This window comes from Scardinius erythrophthalmus (assembly GCF_964197995.2).
Source record: "Scardinius erythrophthalmus genome assembly, chromosome: 22".
Classification (NCBI taxonomy): Eukaryota; Metazoa; Chordata; class Actinopteri; order Cypriniformes; family Leuciscidae; genus Scardinius; species Scardinius erythrophthalmus.
In genome coordinates this window covers 24,257,944-24,281,371 of record NC_138242.1, presented here as the reverse complement: position 1 = coordinate 24,281,371, position 23,428 = coordinate 24,257,944, and the positions used below count along the sequence as shown (strand labels likewise).

The 23,428-nt window shown below is 34.5% G+C and overlaps 1 protein-coding gene across 2 annotated transcripts in view; it reads left to right on the top strand.

Annotated features, from left to right (window-relative positions):
- The window catches only part of fndc3bb (fibronectin type III domain containing 3Bb), a 61,152-nt gene that overhangs the window by 31,955 nt on the left and 5,769 nt on the right, over nt 1-23,428 (top strand). The window contains exons 7-24 of one of the 2 annotated variants that reach the window (XM_081353070.1): nt 2,124-2,182; nt 4,113-4,255; nt 4,948-5,007; nt 5,413-5,551; nt 5,945-5,998; nt 6,771-6,895; nt 7,571-7,745; nt 8,913-8,999; nt 10,164-10,299; nt 10,406-10,477; nt 11,533-11,651; nt 11,752-11,857; nt 13,450-13,628; nt 16,024-16,137; nt 16,715-16,864; nt 18,321-18,607; nt 21,095-21,304; nt 23,100-23,266. In XM_081353070.1, the coding sequence (XP_081209196.1) occupies nt 2,124-2,182; nt 4,113-4,255; nt 4,948-5,007; nt 5,413-5,551; nt 5,945-5,998; nt 6,771-6,895; nt 7,571-7,745; nt 8,913-8,999; nt 10,164-10,299; nt 10,406-10,477; nt 11,533-11,651; nt 11,752-11,857; nt 13,450-13,628; nt 16,024-16,137; nt 16,715-16,864; nt 18,321-18,607; nt 21,095-21,304; nt 23,100-23,266 (2,382 nt within the window). Of the gene's footprint in view, nt 1-2,123; nt 2,183-4,112; nt 4,256-4,947; nt 5,008-5,412; nt 5,552-5,944; nt 5,999-6,770; nt 6,896-7,570; nt 7,746-8,912; nt 9,000-10,163; nt 10,300-10,405; nt 10,478-11,529; nt 11,652-11,751; nt 11,858-13,449; nt 13,629-16,023; nt 16,138-16,714; nt 16,865-18,320; nt 18,608-21,094; nt 21,305-23,099; nt 23,267-23,428 lie in introns of both variants that reach the window. The other variant, XM_081353069.1, reaches the window with a different exon arrangement.

Genomic DNA, 23,428 nt, shown 5'->3' with positions numbered 1-23,428 from the left:
AATAATTAAGCAGCACAACTGGTTTCAACATTGATAATAGTAAGACATTTGACTTGATCACCAAATGAGCATATTAGAATGATTTCGACAGATGCATATTTTCTATATATACTGATGATAACCTTCTACATTTTCTAAAATATGCAATATACGGTACAACCAGAGCACACTGCAAATATTGTATCCCACAAAGCAATGCGATCAACTTAACCTTCCACTTCAGTGTCGGTTACCCCCCAAAATTTATAATTTTCTATCATTTTTATATATTTTTTTATATACATACATATATTTGATATTTTCATATCGAAATATTTCAATGTATCTTAATTAAAGTGTAATTTTATTACAAACAGTTAATAGTTAATGATATATGCTATAACTATTAGGGTCTAATTAATTATTTGTGAGTCTTTCTGACTGATTCATTAAAAAATAATGGTAACACTTTACAATAAGGTTTCATTTGTTAACATTAGTTTATGTATTAACTAACATGAACTAAAACAAGCAATACATTTATTACTGTATTTGTTAGTCTTTGTTAAAGTTAGTTAATAAAAATACAGCTGTTCATGTTACTTCACAGTGCATTAACTAATGTTATCAATTACAACTTTTTTAAATAATATATTAGTAAATGCTAGATGCTGTGGCAAATCAGAAAACACTGTTCAGAGGAAGAACCGGTTCTTGATCCCCAACTTTAGTATACAGTTTTCATTTGAAGTATGTAGTATACAGTAAGCTTGTATTTCATTGAGGATTCCAATCACAGTTGTTCTGGGATCAGATGGTAGATGAATGTGCAACACATGTTGCATCAGATGCAGTACATTCCATATTTCCTTTTCTTTCATCATTTCTTTTGAAAACAGCTCACTCTGTCTCACTGTTTTCCTCTGTGTTCTTTAATGTCTTATCTTACCCTGGTCTTTGTTCTTGCGAACCTTTGGTTCCCATGCCTCTGTGTCTGTGTGTGTTAAAGAGAGGGAGAGCGTGTGTGTCTATAGTCTGTCTGTGGCAAAACCACAGCGCATAATGAGATGCAGATCTTTTCTTGTCTGAAGTGATAGCACAAGGCTGGACCTTGTTAAAATACACAGTCAAAAGGCACTGCAAATTAAAACAAGAGAGGGGAAGATGAGCGGTTCCTGTGAAGAGTGTCTGAGAAGACGCTGAAATCTGGCTGAAATGCGTAACGTCAGAAGATTAGACTTGGTCTTCATTCCCAGCGGTGTTCAGGACTTTGAAGCTGTAGCTTTTTAACAAACTACTCATAGTTGGAAACTAATATATATATAAATATATATATATATATATATATATATATATATATATATATATATATATATAAAAAAAAAATTTAACTTTAAAGTATCTTACTGAAATTAATCAGTGCAGGAAAATTAACCATTGAATTGTCTTATTTAAAAAGTGCATTCAAATAAACCATTTAGCAAAATGAATCACTTTTGTACACACACCATTGGCAGACGTGTGCAGTACTATATTACAAAAATTAGTGACGTTTGTGAGCTTTCTACTGAAAAATGTAGTTTGTAGCATTTACAGTTTGTACTGTATTTACTCTCAAAATTGTTTTCCAACAGTGTCGTGACTCTTTATTTGAATCCGACGAGTAATTCAAGAGCACTTTGACCTATTTTGATTAATTTTTAGTCCATACATGGAGTGGAATCTCTCATTTTTCCATTCTCTCCATTAAAATAAAGAATCCACTGAAAACATCCTCCATTTCCCAATCCCATCAACATCTTGTTGGGGGGAAACCATAGAGGTCAGTGTTGGGTCATGTCGCCATGACTTCATCGCAGTGATGACTCATTGCAGGAGCCCCTTGGGCCCCTTAAGAGCCAGACCTATGATCCTCACTCGCCCAACAGCCACTTTCCTTCCCGGCGCAGGCCCGCTCCGACAGCTCCATCCATCAGGACGTCTCTAATGCCCCAGATCTGTGTCTCTGTCTGCTGATTCTGAATTTATGTTCTTTGTGTTTCTTTCTCTTTCCAAACAAGCATGAAGATGTTACAGTCACACACATACTCTGATTTATGACTGATAGGAGACGTCTGGCTATATTCAATCTCTTTTCTGTGCAGATCATGATGTGGACACGAGACGAGTTCAGGCTGTGCCATCAGGAATGGACAAGCCCCAGGTGGGTGATTCGAAACGTGTTGTCTCACAAATCTCCTCTCGAGCAGCAAATCGAAAAGCTTTAATGTCATAATTTCACGCTTTTGCCTGTGATTGTTTTATTTGTCCTGCAGGATTGTCGCTCCACTCTAAATATGTTATTGCTTGCCAAGTGCTTCGAATTAGAAATATGAACATAATCCTAAGTATTATGATTTACATTTACGCATTTAGCAGACGCTTTTATCCAAAGGGAGTTCCAAAAGAGGAACAAAACAATTTGTCAAAGACAAAGCAAAATTCATAATATACAATACCAGGTTTATTAGACAGCTAGATTTGGATGCAAGCTAAGAAATGCAGAGAAGAAATTGAAGTTTTGTTTAATTTATCATTTAATTTAAGTAATTTTTTTCAGTATTTGTTGTTTCTGTTCGAGGTCTCTCTCTCTCTCTCTCTCTCTCTCTCTCTCTATATATATATATATATATATATATATATATATATATATATATATATATATATATATATATATATATATATATATATATATATATATATATTATTTATATATTATTTATATATATATATTATTTATATATATATATATTATTTATATATATATATATATATATATTATTTATATATATATATATATATATTATTTATATATATATATATATATATATATATATATATATATAATATATAGGGTTATTGTTATTGTTTATTCTACGGACATGAATCACTCCTCAAATCATGTGCCTTGAGGAGAGTTGTTCTGTTTCCTTTCTTAGCAGTTGATAGTATGGTTTTTGTGTGGTGGATGATAAAATTGGTTTATAAAAACTTGACTTGAGTAATAACCTGGGATCAGATTGTCAAAAGGTAGGTTCTTTTGACTTGGCAACCACCTAGCAACCATCCAGAACACCCTTGCTACCTGCACAACAACATAATGCTTTAAATGTAAGGATTGTTATTGTCTAGAAGTGGTCAGAATGAAGCACTTCCGTTTACGTTCACGAGGGGGCAGCAGGAGTTAATGAATGACTTAATGGTTCACCTCTCTTCATAATCTTCATCACTTTCTGTCAGTAGAAACACATTAAATGTGCATTCAAGGTTCAAAATGTGACGGTAACATACAGGGGCCCAAAGTTTTTAAAATGTATGAATGTCACAAGTTATAGCACAAGCTCAATAAGGTTTTGTAAGGTTTTAAATGATGAAACTCCAAATATACTGTTCAAAATAAAGATTAAAAAGCATTTGGACTTGTTTTCAAATGTTAGGGAAACCTATTCATAGACGTGATGAACTACACCTGTTTGATCTTGAGGCAAACTGACTTCATAAATCCACTTTGGGAGCAGGTATTTAAAAAAGCATTTGCAAAAATGGCTCAGGGTCATGAAAACCCTAATTCTGTGTATATGCATTAGTTCAAGGTCAATTTGACCCCTGCAAAAAAAAAAAAACTAAAGGAAAAAAAAAAAAAAAAAAGCAACCTGAAGTAAACAACTGACAGCAATGTGCCTCTACAGTGAGTACGCCAGAGAATAAAAATAATGCAAAATGGAAAGTATTGGGTAAATAGTCTGGTTTGCCATTACTGAAGCCTCTTCAGTTGCAGATGTTTTTGTTTTGTGATAAAGAGTCTCTCCGCTCTGAGCAACTGTGAAGGACGTAAGCTGTAGTGTGTTCTGACTGATGCTTCATTCTCTGGAGATGAGCCTGCAGTAGCCTTGGCACCCAAATTAACTACTTTTTACAGCTGCCTCGATTTATTGATGTACCCGACATCATAAATAATTTGAAATTAGAATTCAAAGCCAGCCAGCATTTTATTTTGGACTTTAAATCTTCCAGGCTCTTTTCTAAAAAAAGATGTTTCAGACTTGTTGTCAGACTCTTTAACTCTTGAATGTGTCTTTATTTTGGCTCCTCAGGTGTCTAATGTACAGTCCCACTCCGCACTTGTGTCGTGGACTTCTGTTTTCTTATCGGGATCACCTGGACGGGTCCCTTCCTGTAGTTACGAGCTCCAGCTCAAGGACAAGGGCCGTGACGGGAAATACAAGGTTGTGTACAGGTAAGGGCTTTTTTTAACATCATGTGTACTGCACTTCACTCTTGACAATTTGTTTTTATTGATTTATTAGATCTGCATGATCAATCGTTAAAAGATTGCGCTTTGAGTTCAAACCCCCTCGTGATCTTATTCCTGAATTACAACAATTTGGATAGGTCTATCAAACCTTTGAAAAGTTAGAACATTCAAATGTTCGTTTGCGCTGCCGGCTGTCATAGGTATTAAACAGCTTCACAACCACACACTATCATTTCATTCAAAGACGCTGATTCATCCAGTAATGAAACGAGTCTTTATGTGTGTGAGTCATTGACTCATTCATTCAAACCTATTTTAAAAACAACAACAGTTAATTTGAATTAATTACATTTATTTAAATAGACTGCATCAATTAACATTGTCAGAACCTCTAGTAAATGACATGCTATTTTGTTTAGTTTTCTATTCAGATTTTTGTTATTCTCAATTCTCAGTATGATTTGTTTTTTCTTTGTTTATTAGTATAGTTACTTAACAATCTTGTATCCATGTAGTTAGGAAATTAACCTTATGTACATCTATATCTTTCTTTTTTGGTCCCCAAAGCAAATCATAAAGGCTATTATGAATTGATTTGAAAGCTGAAGGAGGTTTTACGGATGCTTCATCCATCTACTCTCACACACAGATTTTCACTCTTATCTTTTTTTCAGTGGTGAGGAACTCCAGTACACCCTCACTGACCTCAGACCAGCCACGGACTATCACATCAGGTAAGAATAGTGTTTCACATTTGCATTTATTCATCTAGCTCACACTTTTAACCGAGCGACGTACAAATGAGATGAAACGCTCCATTAACAGAGCACTTTGAATGTCATTCGAGTGCTGAAGAGAGGTGAATGACCTAATATTTGATTAACAAGACTAAATTAAAGATAATGAATGCAGAAAAAATGGATTTGTATTTAAATGTGAATTTCCTGGATCCAAAGAGCGGATTGGCACAAAGCGTTCTTCTTGTAATTACAGTGGATGCAGCATTTAAATAGATTCATTGTTATCACTAAATGATTCATTTAAGTTGGCAATATCCGATTTTTCTGCGTATTTGTTGAACGTGATGATGATGAATCACTCTTGTCCTCATTTGGAAATTCTCACCATGTGTTTTACAGAGTAAGCTCGGTGTGTAACTCTGTCAAGGGTCCCAGTTCGGATGCGAGGGCCTTCACTACCCAGAGTGCCCCTCCTGAAACCCCTCTACCCCCCAGACTGTCCCATCGCACCAAGAGCTCCCTCACATTACAGTGGAAGGTACGTTCTGTATTATTGTGCTGAGTTGCTACAAACCATTAAAACTTTAATGGTTGGGCTTCTGAACTTTATTACTTAAGTGTGGAATAGTCTGATTATTGATCCCGATTATTAATTTGTAGTTATTTATTGATCATTATGTGTTGCTTCATGCCAAGTAATGCCTCACAGTTATGTATGACCTCTCATCAATATTGACTTATTTTGTTTATTATATTGTTTAATTGATAGTATATAGTTCAAAGTATAGATAGTATATGATCAAATAAATGCGTCCTTGGTGTGCAAAAACATCTTCTTTCAAAAACATCTAAAACTCTTACCAACCTCAAACTTTTGAATGATAGTGTATACTGTGTATAACTTTTTTGTAATTTCTAATTTTTATGACAGCCCCCTGTGGACAACGGCTCAAAAATCACCAATTATGTTCTAGAATGGGATGAGGTATGTACTGCATCACCTGTTTAAATGAATTTGGTAATATCCTGAGTGTGTCATCTACCCCTCAACCTCAACTCTCTCTCTCACTCACTCACTCACTCACTCACTCACTCACTCACTCACTCACTCACTCACTCACTCACTCACTCACTCTCTCACTCTCTCACTCTCTCACTCTCTCACTCACTCATACTCTCTCTCTCTCTCTCTCTCTCTCTCTCTCTCTCTCTCTCTCTCTCTCTCTCTCTCTCTCTCTCTCTCTCTCTCTCTCTCTCTCTCTCTCTCTCTCTCTCTCTCTCTCTCTCACACTCACTCACTCACTCACTCACTCACTCATTATTTGCCTTAATTTTTCGCTATGGCTGTCAAATTTTTTCCCGTCCCTATGGCATGAGATGTTGTTCCTGAGGAGACTAAGGCTTTAACCGACTGTTCTGCTTTACACCACAGACTGTCTACTTTATTTTCTGGCTCAATAAGAGTTCATTAAAACTCCTCTGCTGTGGCTGGCAGCGGTTCCTCCCCGCAGAATCCATCCTAAATACCTCTGCCTTTTAACTTTAATTATACTCTGGCTCCTGTTGTTGTGACAGTTAGCACAGCTTCCAGCAGCAATTTTGTTTTTGTTGTGGTCTTTTCATGTAAAGAGTGTTCTGTTCTGGCACAGCGTATGGCTGCTGCTGGTCTTTTCTGTGTGTTTTAAGATGTTTATTTTATGCTTGTCATCCTATTTGTCCTTCCTAACTGCATCGTTTAATCCTTGTTGCTTTTTCAGGGGAAAAAGAACAGCATTTTCCGTGAATATTACATCGGACACCAACGACACTGCAAAGTAATGAGGTTGTGCCCTGCTGTTGGGTACACGTTTCGAGTGGCAGCGCTAAATGATATTGGCACCAGGTTTGTTTTTGTCTGTATGTCATTTAAAAAAAATATATATTTTATTTTAATTAGATTAACCAGTAATACATGTTTTATTATTTTATTTTATAAAAAAAAAATATATATATATTATTTATTTATTTATTTATTTATTTATTATTTTTTTTATACCCAGTAATACACACCATGTGTTTTTGATGTTTATTAGGATAATTCCGTTGTTCTTTGAAGTACCTTGGAGTACTATCAAAAATACCATGGTAAATGAATATAATGATCTATCAGCAATATACAAATATTTCCATCTGATACCACTATTTATCATGATACTGCTAGTTATTTATTTTTCTGGTTATTTCTGAGGTTTAGGTGAAATGTTGTTTTATTTTTTTGCAATAAATCATAAAACAATTTTTTTAAATATAACCCACCAGCATATCCTTTTGGTTGAATGCAATTTAGTAGAATTTTGGCCCTGTGGTGTCCTTGTGTTTAATGGTGCGGTAAATGAGAAAATTCTCCTCACTACTCACTGTGAGTGGCGGCAGTGTTGTTTTCCCAGGGGGAAAAGTCCAAACAATTTATAACTTTGTGCTTCTCGCACGCTTTGATGAGACACGGATATGTTGTATAATCTTTATAGGATGGGAAAGGATTGGATTTATTGCTGTTTACTGTTTTCTTTTTCTCCAGTGGGTTCAGCACAGAAGTCGTCTTCTACACCACAGGAAGTCTCCCACAGATTTCCTTGCCTCCACGGCTGGTAAAGGCAGGTCCATCCTGGGTTACGCTGGAGTGGACTCGACCAAACAGCTGCAGCGCTGAGGAGGTGGTCACGTACACCCTGGAGATACAGGATGAGACCAAGGTGTTGAACTCAGCCCCACCATACGCATCCCATAATCCCCCTTGTGCAGTAGTTATTATGGCTTTCTGTTGCCATCCTTTTCACCACAAATTGGCTTTCTCAGTGTTGAGGGAATATGACCGCTAATTGACAGATCAGTCTTTTAGCTGTTTTTTTCTTCCTCACTGGTTAATCACCTTTGCCCACAGTTGTCAGAGTAACATGGATCGACTCTTCTGGATCCATGACTAATGCCTGTGTTTAACACAGCAGACTGATGCGCCATCCAAATATTAGAGCAAGATTTCATGCACATTATTTTTTTTATATAAATTGTAGGATCTTTGCATTTTTAATACATTTAAACAAATTTATTAGGAAATAGGCTTATTCTATGAATTTCTTTTACATTTTAATATATAGTTTTAATTGTATAATTATATAACATTAAATATATAATTCATAGATTTTTATATAATTATATGTGACCCTGGAACACAAAACCAGTCACAAGGGTACATTTTTTGAAATTGAGATTTATACATCATCTGAAAGCTGAATAAAACAACTATTTGAAAATCTGGAATCTGAGGGTGCAAATAAAATCGAAATATTGAGAAAATCGCCTTTAAAGTTGTCTATTTATGTTTGCGCTTTTGGTGCATCCACTCACAAAAATAATTTTTTTATATATTTACGGTAGGAAATTTACAAAATATCTTCATGGAACATGATCTTTGCTTAATATCCTAATGATTTTTGGCATAAAGGAAAAATCGATAATGTATTGTTGGCTATTGCCACAAATATACCCGTGCGACTTGTGACTGGTTTTGTGGTCCAGGGTCACATATAGTATTAATTATAAAATATTTTATCCCAGTTCAGTGTCATGAAACATGCAACAACATCTGCTACCTATTTTACCTTCGTATTTGGACATATTTCAGAGTGAAACAGGACATTAATCAAGAAAAAAATGTAGGACTCCGCTTTATTTAGTCCATTAGCATTTGATTGGATCGTAAACAGAAGTGTTACTAACCAGATTGGAGGGAAGGTATTGAAAAATAAGAGGCATTGGTTTGACAAAAACAAACTGTGGTGTTAGTTTGGGGTGGGACTAGCTGGAAATAATTGTTCCATACTTCACTTCTTGACATCTAAAAAACAATGTGTTTTTGGCAGGGACTGGACTTCCAGGAAGTTTACAGCGGTTTGGAGCTGAACTGTAAGCTGGAGTCCCTAAGAAGGAACACGCAGTACAAATTCAGGGTGAGTGATGAGTTTTCCAGCACAGAAATCATGAAATGTTTCATGATTTTCAATTCGTGATTTATTTTGTTCATACGCACGTAAACAAACCATCCATACATACAGGTGTTTAACTAGGGTTCTAGAAATCACACGTTCCTTTTGCTTCCTCATTTCCTCCTACACCAATCAGGCAATTAGCGATAATCTAATGAACTTTAGTTTGTCCGCTAACCTGGAGCTGTTTCTCAGATCTAGCAGCTGTTGTTGGGGGAAGGTGAATTGATTTCCTGTGGTGTTGCGTGTAAAAGGCTTTTACTCTAATCTCTGAGAAGCCAGAGAACACTGCGTTATTATCAGGGGAGAGAGGTACTTCAGACAAGATTTTAAATGCTGCTTCCTGCGATGCTGTAGGAGATTGGGACACAAAACAAATGTGTACTGAAATCCTCAAATGTCATCTTGGTCATCCTCTTTTCAGTCTGAAGTCACTCAGACCTCTCAGAGATGTTTGGAGAGAAATAATAGAAGCCTGAGTACAGTATAAAATATAGATCTTCTGTATTTTTAGTCAGTAATTAATACATTTGGCTGTCAAATCAAAAAATTGTGGCTGATTTTACTTCCAGTTCATTCATCACACTAGAAAAAGATGAAGTTAAGCACATTTCATTGTGGGATACGCAATAATACACTATCGGTAAAAAGTTTGGGTTCTGTAAGATGTTTTTGAAAGAAGGCTCTTTTACTTATAATTTATATTACAATTTTTTGTAAAAATGTGATTTATTCCTGTGATGGCAAAGCTGAATTTTCAGCATCATTACTGGGTCACATGATCCTTCATAAATCATTCTAATATGCTGATTTGCAGCTCCAGACACATTTCTTATTATTCTCATCGATGTTGAAAACAGCTGTGCTGCTTACAATTGTTTGTGGATTCTTTTATGAATAGAAATTTTAAAAGGGCAGAACATTGATTTCAAATAGAAATATTTTGTAACATTATAAATGTCTTTCCTGTCACTTTTGATCAATTTAATGCATCCTTAAAAGTATTCATGAATTAACATCTTTCTGATCCCAGACTTTTGAACGGGTGTGTATATATGTACATACAGTGCAGAAATGGCTGTATGCATGCTTCCCCTTGTGTGATCTTCTTTACTGTGTCCTCTACAGCTCATCACTTGCAGCGGTGAGTGGCGCAGTGCACCAAGCTCTCTGCTTGTGTGTAAGACCACCCCAGACAGACCCGGACCCCCTGTGAATCCTGCAGTAAACGCAGTCACGTACCACAGCTTCTGTGTGACGTGGGGTAGGAAAACATAATCAATTTATGTTTCACACAGGTTATTATTATTATTATTTTTGTCCATTTATCATTACATTCTAACCGTCACTGTCTTGTATAATTAAATCAGAACCTCCACAAGATGATGGTGGATCTGGAGACTTGACGTACATCCTGGAGACATCAGAAGGGAATTCTGAAGGTATTTATGATTGCAAACGGGTGAATCTGACAAGAACATGTCCACGTCACATTTAACCCAAAAATGAAAGAATATTATATTTGTAAATTATAAATTTTAAATGTATTAATATTTAAAACTTTTTTTTTTTCAAAACTTTTTAAAAAATTATGGATTTTACAATTTAAAGAATATACTATTCTTTCACATTATTTTTGTAGATGTTATTTTCTTTATTGTAATGTGAATTGAGGTGATAAATGTGCTTAATTGAGATATTATATATATATATATATTCTAGATATATATTCTAGATATAGAATATATTCTAGATATTTATATTCTATAAATATATATATATATATATATATATATATATATTCTAGATATATATTCTAGATATAGAATATATTCTAGATATTTATATTCTATAAATATATTCGAAATATAAATATCAAATATATATATATATATAAAGTGCCTCTTATCAAGGCTGCTTTTATTTGATCAAAAATACAGACAAAACAGTAATTCTGTGAAATATTATTGCAATTTAAAAGAACTCTTATTTTATTATGCTTTTAAAATTAATTTATTCCTGTGATGTTTTTGAAAGAAGTCTCTTATACTGGCCAAGGCTGCAATTTATATTACAATTTTGTTTATTTTTAATTTATTCCTGTGATGGCAAAGCTGTCATTCTAACATTTTGATTTGATGATCAAGAAACTGTTTGTATTATCAATGTTGAAAAGAGTTGTGCTGCTTAATATTTTTGTAGAAACTGTGATAGGTTTTTTTTAGGATTTTTTTTTATTAATATAAAACAAACAAAAAAGCGTTTATTTGGGAATTCGTTTTTTTTTTTTTTTTTACAATGTTAACGCCTTGTTGTCAATTTTGATCAATTTAATTCATGCTTCTTGAAAACATTCTTACTGACTCCAGACTTTTGAACAAAGTAATTTTATTTCAATAATATAATTTTGATTTTGATGTGAAATATGCCTGTGATATGTTTTTGACAGGTTCACTGAGATAGATATGTACTGTATGAATCTGTGTTTGTTCAGCAGAGAGGCAGTGGGTGACTCGCTATAGAGGACCAGAGAGGAAACATTTATGTGAGGATTTAAAACCAGCAACAAGCTACTCTCTGAGACTCAGCTGTGTCGATGTGGGCGGACAAAGCCAGGTATGAGAACCAAAGTGCTTTAACTGATTTTCCAGGCTGATTCATTAGATAACATTGTACTCCTTGTGTTGTATATTGACTCGTTGTATTGGTTGTTCAGTGGTCGGATGACTTGACGGTGCGCACTCATATTCCGCCCCCTGGCCGCTGTCGACCCCCAAGGATCATGGGTGATGTCAAACACAAAGAGCTGATTTTGCAGTGGGGTGAGGCTCTTATTTTTTCTTTTGATATCCATTCTTTTTTCTTCCTACACCCCCCCCCCCCCATAGGTATATGACCACAATATGACCCTATTCATACAAATCTCTTGATCCATTTGGAAAGAGAAATTGAAGTTAAAAACAAGTTAAAGTGACACTTGTCTGCTTTTAGACTAATTATGTTTGTCTGGTGAAATAGGCAGAGTGTTTATAGTTATAGAAGTCCAAATTACCCAGAATGCACCTGGATCAACAGAGCTTTGCATCTACTTTTTGTGTTGTTCACACATTGCATAACCCTATTTAGTGTGGGTCTGTGTTTGCATTTGTGTGTGTGTTTTGAGGGAGCTAGAGGTATAATGCAGTTGTTTGTTAGCGATAATACCCCTGACTCACTGTTTTTGAGTGAAGGTGGGCTCATCTAAGAGGCTGAACACCATCTATAAATAACTGTGAAATGGCAGTGCTGATTTCAGGCATCCATGCTGACTCTTAGAGTTCGGACATCAGGCGTGAGCTTTCCTGCATGTTCTCCATCACTGCGATTGATCAGTTTCTTTCCTGTAGCCAGTTAGCCACAGTTGTAGAGGGAACTGAGATCTTGTTTTGGTTTTGAGAGGCTGGTAGATGGATGCCTTCTGAGATCATCAAGTCATGTGTCTGGGGGACGTGAGCGTAACGACAGTAGGATTGCATTGTGGTTTCACACCAACAGCGTTTTTGAACTGTGGCTCTATACAGAAAATAATTTATGGGTTTCAGCATTGAATGTTTCTCTTAATAATGGCCATAAAAGTTTTATTGGGTGTGTGCATTATTACAAATTTGATTTGTCATTTACATGAGGAAAAGGAAGGTAAATAATTTACATTACATAAATTAGCTTTAGTCTGCCTGTGTAACTTGTATCAAGCCAGATAGATGTATTTCTTAACAATAGTTGAAATAAAATATTGCAAAACATAAAAAAATAAAAGTAGTAATAATATTAGTAGTCATTATTATCATTAATTTCAAATTAGTAATCATTATTATCATTAATTTCAAATAAAACATTTTTTAATGTTCTGCAATTATAGGCTTTTATTAATTATTCATTTTAATAATTCATAAAATTTCTCTTGTCAACACCTCCCAGCTCACGGTTTTTTTAATTATTTATATGAGGCATTAATTAAAGTATTATTTTTTTTGTGTGCAATATACAGTTCTATGAGTTATTCATGATAATAATTCATAAAATGCCTCGTCAACTCACCTCCTTCACTATTTTTTTATTATTATTATGAGGCATTTATTAATTATTGTTGTTGTTGTTGTTATCATTTGTTTTGCAATATACACTTTTATTAATTATATATGAATTATTAATTTAATTAATTATTATTATGAGGCTTCTAAATAAGCTCAGCACTTTTTCTATAACCTGTTAATATGGCCACCAAAACTAATATGCGTGAAACAGTGCTAACGTTGTGGTCATGTATATTGGACTGGAGTGATGGATTATGGTTTGACTTTTGCACTTTTAAATGATTGCTTATTGTTCCGTCCCTGTCTCTATATTTCACACTTTTAAATCTTCGTTTCTCCAGATGGTCCTGTGTGTGGTGAAGAGAGTGAAGGTGTGGAGTTTAGCTTGGAGATGTGTGCAATAGAGGAAGCTTCAGAGCCGGCGGAGGTGTACCGTGGATCTAAAACAGAGTGCACTGTGGGTAATTTGCTCCCTGGCACTACCTACAGGTTCCAAGTTCGTGCAGCCAACAGTGTTGGAGTAAGTCACCTTGTACACAAAAACACATGACAAAATTACAAAAATCTAAACTAAAATTAAAATGAAAAATATAAAAATAAAAGCTAATTCCAAATATTAATAAATACTATAATAGTTTATAAAAAATACTAAAATAACACTGAGACTGATACACCTTTTTTTTATTCAAAATATCTATCTATCTATCTATCTATCTATCTATCTATCTATCTATCTATCTATCTATCTATCTATCTATCTATCTATCTATCTATCTATCTATCTATCTATCGTTCTATCGTTCTATCGTTCTATCTATCTGTCTATCTATCTGTCTATCTATCTATCTATCGTTCTATCTATCATTCTATCTATCTATCTATCTATCTATCTATCTATCGTTCTATCGTTCTATCGTTCTATCGTTCTATCGTTCTATCGTTCTATCGTTCTATCGTTCTATCTATCTATCTATCTATCTATCGTTCTATCTATCTATCGTTCTATCGTTCTATCGTTCTATCGTTCTATCGTTCTATCGTTCTATCGTTCTATCTATCTATCTATCGATCGTTCTATCTATCGTTCTATCTATCGTTCTATCATTCTATCGTTCTATCGTTCTATCATTCTATCTATCTATCTATCTATCTATCTATCTATCTATCTATCGTTCTATCTATCTATCTATCTATCTATCGTTCTATCTATCTATCTATCTATCGTTCTATCTATCTATCTATCTATCGTTCTATCTATCTATCTATCTATCTATCTATCTATCTATCGTTCTATCTATCGTTCTATCTATCGTTCTATCTATCGTTCTATCTATCGTTCTATCTATCGTTCTATCTATCGTTCTATCTATCGTTCTATCGTTCTATCGTTCTATCTATCTATCGTTCTATCGTTCTATCTATCGTTCTATCTATCGTTCTATCATTCTATCTATCTATCGTTCTATCTATCTATCGTTCTATCATTCTATCTATCTATCGTTCTATCATTCTATCTATCGTTCTATCTATCTATCTATCTATCTATCTATCGTTCTATCTATCTATCTATCGTTCTATCTATCTATCTATCTATCTATCTATCTATCGTTCTATCTATCGTTTTATCTATCGTTCTATCTATCGTTTTATCTATCGTTCTATCTATCGTTCTATCTATCGTTCTATCTATCGTTCTATCTATCGTTCTATCTATCGTTCTATCTATCGTTCTATCTATCTATCGTTCTATCTATCGTTCTATCTATCTATCGTTCTATTGTTCTATCTATCTATCTATCTATCTATCTATCTATCTATCCATCTATCGTTCTATCTATCTATCTATCTATCTATCTATCTATCTATCTATCTATCTATCTATCTATCTATCTATCTATCTATCTATCGTTCTATCTATCTATCTATCTATCGTTCTATCTATCTATCTATCTATCGTTCTATCGTTCTATCTATCTATCGTTCTATCGTTCTATCTATCGTTCTATCATTCTATCTATCTATCGTTCTATCATTCTATCTATCTATCGTTCTATCATTCTATCTATCTATCGTTCTATCATTCTATCTATCGTTCTATCTATCTATCTATCTATCTATCTATCTATCTATCGTTCTATCTATCTATCTATCGTTCTATCTATCTATCTATCTATCTATCTATCTATCTATCGTTCTATCTATCGTTTTATCTATCGTTCTATCTATCGTTCTATCTATCGTTCTATCTATCGTTCTATCTATCGTTCTATCTATCTATCGTTCTATCTATCGTTCTATCTATCTATCGTTCTATTGTTCTATCTATCTATCTATCTATCTATCTATCTATCCATCTATCGTTCTATCTATCTATCTATCTATCTATCTATCTATCTATCTATCGTTCTATCTATCTATCTATCTATCTATCTATCTATCTATCTATCGTTCTATCTATCGTTCTATCTATCGTTTTATCTATCGTTTTATCTATCGTTCTATCTATCGTTCTATCTATCGTTCTATCTATCGTTCTATCTATCGTTCTATCTATCTATCGTTCTATTGTTCTATCTATCTATCGTTCTATCGTTCTCTCTCTCTATCTATTATTTTATTTCTCCATTCAAGTGGTTTTATTTCACAAATTAATATTTTTCTTCCCAAGTGCCACAATATAAATAGTATATATTTTTAGTGAAGGGAACGTGGCAAGTATTTTAGACATTTTAGCTTTTATTCTCTTTCATAAGCAATGAGTCAGGACAAATTATATCTCAAACAATTATATCTATATTTTGTCACATATAACAGATTTCCCTCCTTATTGTAGAATCCAGGCCATTCATTACCTTTGAGATAGCTAAAACGCTCTAAATCTCAGCCACTTTCTCTCTCTCTCTCCCTTTTTCCAGTATGGACCGTACTCTGAATCTGTGGAAATAAGCACTGCCGCTGGCCCTCCAGGACAATGTAGTCCCCCTGCCATCAATGTGACATCACACACTTGTGCTGATGTGACCTGGGAGGTGAGTCTGCAAGAGCCATTCACACTGTATACAATACAGTAAATGATGAATCGTACTGGTTTTCTGCTGCGTTGGGAAAGAAATCAATTTTCAGAAGCAATCGATGGCTTTGGGACTCGTAGAAAGAAAATTGTTTTGAATTATTAGTATGTGCTCAATACTGGTACAGAAACTCCATCACAATACCATCATCGATCACCCAGAAAGTGTTGAAGATTGATTCTTGCCAGAGAAAGGTGGCAGATTGTGTCCACGCAAAATGCTTTCTTCACTTCTATCACTTCTTCTCAAAAGACACTTGCTTTTCATGACAAAGGGCCTTTAATGTTTTGTTCACAATGAAAATGAATGTGATTTTAATCCTTGATGTCTCTTGATTGACAAAGACTTATTTGCATTCTGTTTGCTGTCTTGAGAGGCTGTTTCATTTATTATTGGTGCGTATGGTGCATTAGCTCTCTTGTGTTTGTCCTGATGAAACCGTGTCAAGCAGGTAATTAGTCACATACTGCTGGGAAAATGCATTTGTTGCTCTCGTTTCCTGGAGTGTAACGCTTGCTCTGATCTCAATCCCCAGAACAATGAGAGCTCTGGGATAGACATTTCTGAATACCGGCTGGACTGGGGACGCGATTTGGATTCTCTTGAAATGGTTTACAGTGGATCGGAAACCTACTTCCAAATCTCCAACCTGGAGGCATCAACAGAATACTGCTGCAGGCTACAGGTAGTTCATGATCTGTTAGGACCTTGACACATGCGCCCAAACATTAATATAAATGAAAACAAGCCAAAAAGAAAGTGGATTTATTTTATTTTATGATGTTATTGTATTATATATTATTGTTGTATTATTTTATTTTTTATTTGCTTTATTTATTTTAATTTTATTTTCATTTCATTTTTTAAATAGCTTTATTTTTATTTTATTGTTTGTTTTTTAAATTATGTTTTAATTATCTGCTTATTTCAAGATATTTAGTGCTGTGAAACGGGTATTAAATAAGCTTTTGCTTTTTACTATCATTTGTAGTGGTTGACTGCAATATTTTTTTAATATGCTATATATATTTAATAATAAAAAATGCAGCATCTACAAACTGTTGAATTTAAAGAAACCTTTATTTGGAAATAAAAAAAAAATAAGATAAAAATAGATTTTTTTCACATTTTCTGTTTTCAAAGAAAATACTTGAAAATATTACTTGAATTCTTACAGTACTGTAAATTTTAGTCTAGCATTTGCTTGCTAAATTTAACATTATAGTTTGTGATGAATCAATAGTTCACAGTGAAATGTGTTGTGAATAAATCATCTTCCTAAGTTCTTACTCAAGGAAACACATTATTCTAATTGCTCCTGAAATTAATTAAGCTCATAAAATTGAGCATAATCACATTGAAAATGCATGCATTACTCGGTGCTTGCATTATAATTAAACAAACAAGAAGAGTGTAAAACCTTAATCACACAGTATAAAGAGGATCAACACGTTCTGTTTACAATGTATGTATTTTTTTTACTTATTGTAGTAAAATCAGCCTACATGCATTGGTGTGTACATTATCATTGTCTCTGTGCAAACTAGTTTTAATGCACCAAAAATAAACCTGCAAATTGTGACTGGAGCTGTTATATCTGGAAATGTTCTGACCTTTCAGTGGTCCTCTTCACATTTAATTGGCTCTGAATCACTGTGTTTGTTATGTAGTTGATGCAAAACAATCGATCAGCACGAGAATGCACTCTTGTACTCTCCAAAATACTCAGTATTAAATACTGTCCTTCCAAATATTTTGACAAACCAAATGCATGATTGTATATATGGGTCAAAAGATAATCAGCAAAACTGATTATTAACTTTTGAGTTTAAAGTCAGCATGACTCCCTAATTTAGTCTAATAGTCTTTTCCTCCCTAATTTGTGATGTATATCAAAGTGAAAATTTCTCGAACAAGAATAAATGTAGGGCGGAACTTGATTTTGTCCTTTTGGTATTGATTGGATAGTCGTGGTTTGCTATTAATAGTAATCTCATGTGAGTGACATGTTGTCCTGCCCTTTACCGCGGGTAAATCATTTAAAAAAAAAAAATACTGCAATATAAAAAAAATCCCAGAATTCTCATTTTTGATTTCATGGTGCCATTTTTCATTTTTTTTTTCTTGTATTCGGTTCATAGGCAGTGAACCAGGCAGGGGCGGGCCCCTACAGTGATCTGGTGACGTGTCGGACCCCTGCAGCAGTCCCTGATGTTGTATCCGGAGTTCACCTGCTTGACCTCCCTCCGACCCCAACAGAAAGTGAGTCCTTTTCCCCCTCCACCTGTCTGGCCCTCACCTGGGACGAGCCCCACTGTAATGGAGCAGAAATCACCTCCTACAGCATCTCAATGGGAGACGATATCATCACCACCGAAAACGCAACCTGCCACATTATCAGGGACCTGCTGCCGGACAGCGAGTACAGGTGAGCAAGAGATATTGTTTAACACTTTGTATTTTCTACCATACTGCGTCATTCATATATATATATATATTTGTGCATTAGCAATGACCGGGGACCTTATTTTCATGTGGTTCTGTTATATATAGAAGAGTGCTGGTGAGCCACGAGCAGGACCCTGAATTAGTGTTATTAGCTGTACAAATGGTCTCCACTTATGTCTGGCTCAAGATGTGCTCAGCAAAATGGTGCATTCTGGGTAGATGCAAGTTGTTAGAAGGGTATATTTCCTGTTTGTTTGTTTTTATACAAAACCACAGAGGTACCATGGTACTGTTAATGTATCAGATGGTAATAACACGGTACATTGGATATATACTATGGTACTGAATGGCTGCCGTATTCATGCACAATGCTGTTTACAAAATAACTACAGTATTATGTAAAAAAACATGGTATTACAGTAGTATCTTTCCAAAAAACAAAACAAAAATAAAGGTTCTTTATTGTCAGGAACATGTAACATCCATGGAATATTTCCATTGCACAAAAGGTTCTTTATAGTGGAAAATGGTTCTTGGATTATTAAAATGTTCTTCAAATTAAGAAAAATGGTTCTTTTAAGAACTATTCACTAAAAGGTTCTTTGAGGAACCAAAATGGTTCTTCTGTGGCTTATCTGCAAAAAACCCTTTTTGGATCCTTAATTTTTAAGAGCTATGATACTTCTAAAAAAAAAAAAAAAAAAAAAGCGAAGTCCTCCTTGTGTAAATAATAGGGATATATTTTAAAAGGATGATCATAACACATTTGCATATAAAAATTACTCTCTCACATGGTCATCGGGCTAATAGGCTTCGGGAAAGCGAGTCTGTTAAATGTTACCTGAGGTAAAGGCTTTAATTTGGGATGGATGACAGCATTAAATGGACACAGAAGTGACTTCTCCATTGAGGTAATGGACAGTGAAATACATCCCCAATTAATATGCCAAATGCAAATGCACTCGTAATTATCATGAATGCATAATGCTCTAATGGGACTAGAAATTTCGATATCCTTCTCGAGCGGTCCAGCTCACCCTGAGTGACCCAATGTTATCAAAATGTATGTGAAAGCATTAGATGACTAAATGTCAAGCCACGTGGTCTCTGAAAACAAATTATGACCAAATTATGCTCAACTTTTGCAATTTTGCAATTACCAACTGGAGTCCATGTGATTTTTAAATGAGTGTACGAATTCAGTTGTCCTTATGTTCACACAGGTGTCCTAGCAACATCACATTAGTTGTAAACATCACTTTTGACAAGCACAAAGTGTCCTAATGCTTTTGCGTATTTATTTATGATACTAATCATACTAATAAACTTCTTTTTTTTTTTTTACGTATTGCTTGAAAACGATGAAAATCTCTCTCTCTCTCTCTCTCTCTCTCTCTCTCTCTCTCTCTTTCTATTCATCAAAGAATCTTTAAAATTGTTCAGTTTCATCAAAAATATTAAGCAGCACAACTACTGTATTTTCTAAACTGTCATATAATATATGTTCTAAAAATAGGAGCATTTTTAAAAAATCTTACATTTTTACCGTATGGGTTTCTGAATTCATTAAATATTTCCAGAGAATCAAGCCCCACATGGGTTTTGAACATTGTGTGAGACTTTTTAATAGAAATAAAAAAGCTTCAGGTTTTGTATTTAAACTTTTATAGAAGTTCCACTGAGACCATAAACCGTGTGCATGGTCACACAAAGGCTATTTACAGGGTTATTTATCTGCACGTGATATTTTCTGCTTCCATTAGTCCCAGAAAATAGTATGCTGCGTTTTACTAGCTCAAAACAACTTTGTTTTGTCATCATTTCCTCACCCACATGTTGTTCCAAATGTGTATAACTCTCTTTCAATAAGACACAAAAAGAGAAATGTTAAAGAATGTCCATGCTGCTCTTTTTTATTCGCAGAATAAATGACACCAAAAACAACTGGTTCTAATGTGTTTGCGTAAGTGCAACTGCTATATGTTTAGTTTATATAGGTTTAGAACAACATGAGCAGGGCCTAAAATGAACTTTTTGACAGCAAAATACCAGTGAACAATTCTTTATTCCATTTTCAAGACATCGGTTAAAACTACTAGCCTAACATTAATTTAAAACCTTATTAAAGAGCAATAAATAACAGTAATAGCACAAACTAATACAACAGAACAAAGATAGAAATTAAATAAACTGCTTTTTAGGTGCGTATTTCAGGTAGATCTAACAGTAGTTTTCAGGTACAGAAATTGAAGTAGCCCTAATCAAATGTAAAACAATTTGAACTGCATAGTCTTCACTGTGTACATTTAAATGTAAATGAATCCTTATTAAAGTTTAAAAAGTTATTCAAACAAGAGCAGTGTGTGATTCATTCATTTTTTCTTTGTCTTTGATTTTAGAAGTGACTTAGCCTTTTAAACCCTAGGGAGCTAACAACTGTAACAATTTGCTTGCTTTCTCCTCTCAGCCTGCAGATTCGAGCAGAAAATGAAATGGGCCCCGGGCCCTTCAGTCAGACCCTAACGGTGAGGACGAGGCCCCTGCCGCCCTCTCCACCACGGCTGGAGTGTGCAGCGGTCGGACCCCAGAGTCTCAAACTACGTTGGGGTTTCAGCAGCCGAAGTCAACTTAACGACGACACCACCTACATTCTGCAGATGGAGGACAAGAATCAGAGGTTAGCACTGAAGGATGTGCAAAAATACATATTTTCATAATCAACTAGTCTGAGAGTTGACTAATTGGTTTTATTGAAGTCTTGTATAATTAGGCTAAATTAGATGTATTTTTAGAAAACTGTTGAAGCCTTTCATGCAGCGAGGAACCAACTGATTGTGGGTTTTAAATATTTAATTGTAAAGGTACCTTTGTTACCTTTTGGTAAAAATGTTAGTCAGTCTTGCACAGACGGTGAGTGTTTGTTCTAGACTTTTAGAACTTACTTGTTTGACTAACAACATTTAAGAAAGCCATTTTTTACTTTTTTACAGTTACGTTTAAAGTTAATTATTTTGAATATTGCATAACTCCCTAAAAGAGTACGTTTTTGCTTATTGGTATGGTTGAAATGGATCATCGAAGGTCAGCAGCAAAAAGATAAAATAAAAAAGTGAGACTTAATACATAAAGTATATTTGTGCAATTTAACATTCAATTATTGCAGGTTTTAGTAATATGCTGAGTTTGCATTTCACCGTTTTTATTCATTTTGAGGAATACTGAATGAGTAAATGCTTGCTCGCATTTAGTCTAGAACCACAATAGCCATCATGTTCACACAGCGCACACAACGCCTCTGCACTTACTCCCGGTTTCTCTCAACATGGAGACAGGAGAGGTGTCAGTCAATAAATGAGAACATTTAGTAACTTGTGTTTACTTTACTAGTTACTTTAAAAAAGTAATCTGATTACATAATTCTTGTTAATTGTAATGCTTTACCCCCTACCATTATAGTTTTTAGTAATATTTTGAATTATATTTTATTTTTATTTTAATTAAAAATGTTTAGTAATTTTGTTGTGTATCATTTTAATAGTTTCTTTTTAAAAATGTCTATATAGTTTTTAAGTTGTAGTTTTTAGTTGTAGTTTTATTTGTTATACTTCTACATAAACTAAATGAAAATGAGAAATGTTGCCTTGGCAAATTTCAAGAAAGTGTTTTTATGGTTTTAATTTTAGTTAACAATAATCCTGGTTCATAATTAAGAACAATAGTCTTGTACTTAACATCAAAAGCTTGGTAATTTTGCTCTTTTGGTAATAATGTTCTTCATTTGAATATAATTTTTTTTCATAGTAAAGAATCTTTGTGTGTGTGCGTGTGTGTGCGTGTGTGTGTGTGTGTGTGTGTGTGTGTGTGTGTGTGTGTGTGTGTGTGTGTGTGTGTGTGTGTGTGTGCGTGCGTGCGTATGCATGTACTTTAATTTGTCCCTGATGCACTCGTAGGGAAGGTTCTTCTCTCTGATGTAAGCAGATAATCTGAAAAGCACATTTTGTGTTTGTGGGTCCATTAAGGTGGAGTTGGTTAATGAGAAGACTTGATCTCAAAGCGCTGTTGGGAATTAGAATAGGAGACTCAGGGTTATCAAGACCTCATGCCTTAATGCTTTCTCAGAGTTGCTTGTCAACTGACCCACGATGGCTAATTTAGAAGCAAATAAAGGCCCTTGCACTCCCCGGTTTTAAGCTTTCAGCCTCAGTTCCCCTTCTGAAAATTTTTAACCATATAAGCAGTAAAGTCTGGACTCTTAAATGGAGGTAATGAAGGCCTGCCTGTACCGCGCAATCTTTTCTACCTTCATGCTATTTATTAAAGTGAACGGAGCAGCGTTCAGCTATCTGATCTCAAGCCATCAATCAAATTTTTTTCCATTTGCACTCAAAAGAAATTCTAGGCTACCAGTTAATTAAAAATTGTAATTAATGTTGTTTGTTCAAGTTTGTAATACGCCTTCACTATCTTGTTAGGTTTGTGGTGGTTTACCGAGGTCCGAGCCACACTTTTAAGCTGCAGAGACTGAGCGAATCGAGCCGGTACCGTTTCCGGATCCAGGCAGTGAGCGAGGCGGGCGAGGGGCCGTTTTCGGAGACGTACACCTTCAGCACCACCAAATCTCTGCCACAAACACTGAAGGGTACCACATTTATTATACTTGTACTCATCTGTAAAGTTTGGGATCGCTATTATATATACATGTATGTATATGCATTTAAAGTAAATTGATACTTTTTTTCAGCAAGGACTCATTAAATTGATCAAAAGTGACAGTAAAGACATTTATAATGTTACAAATATT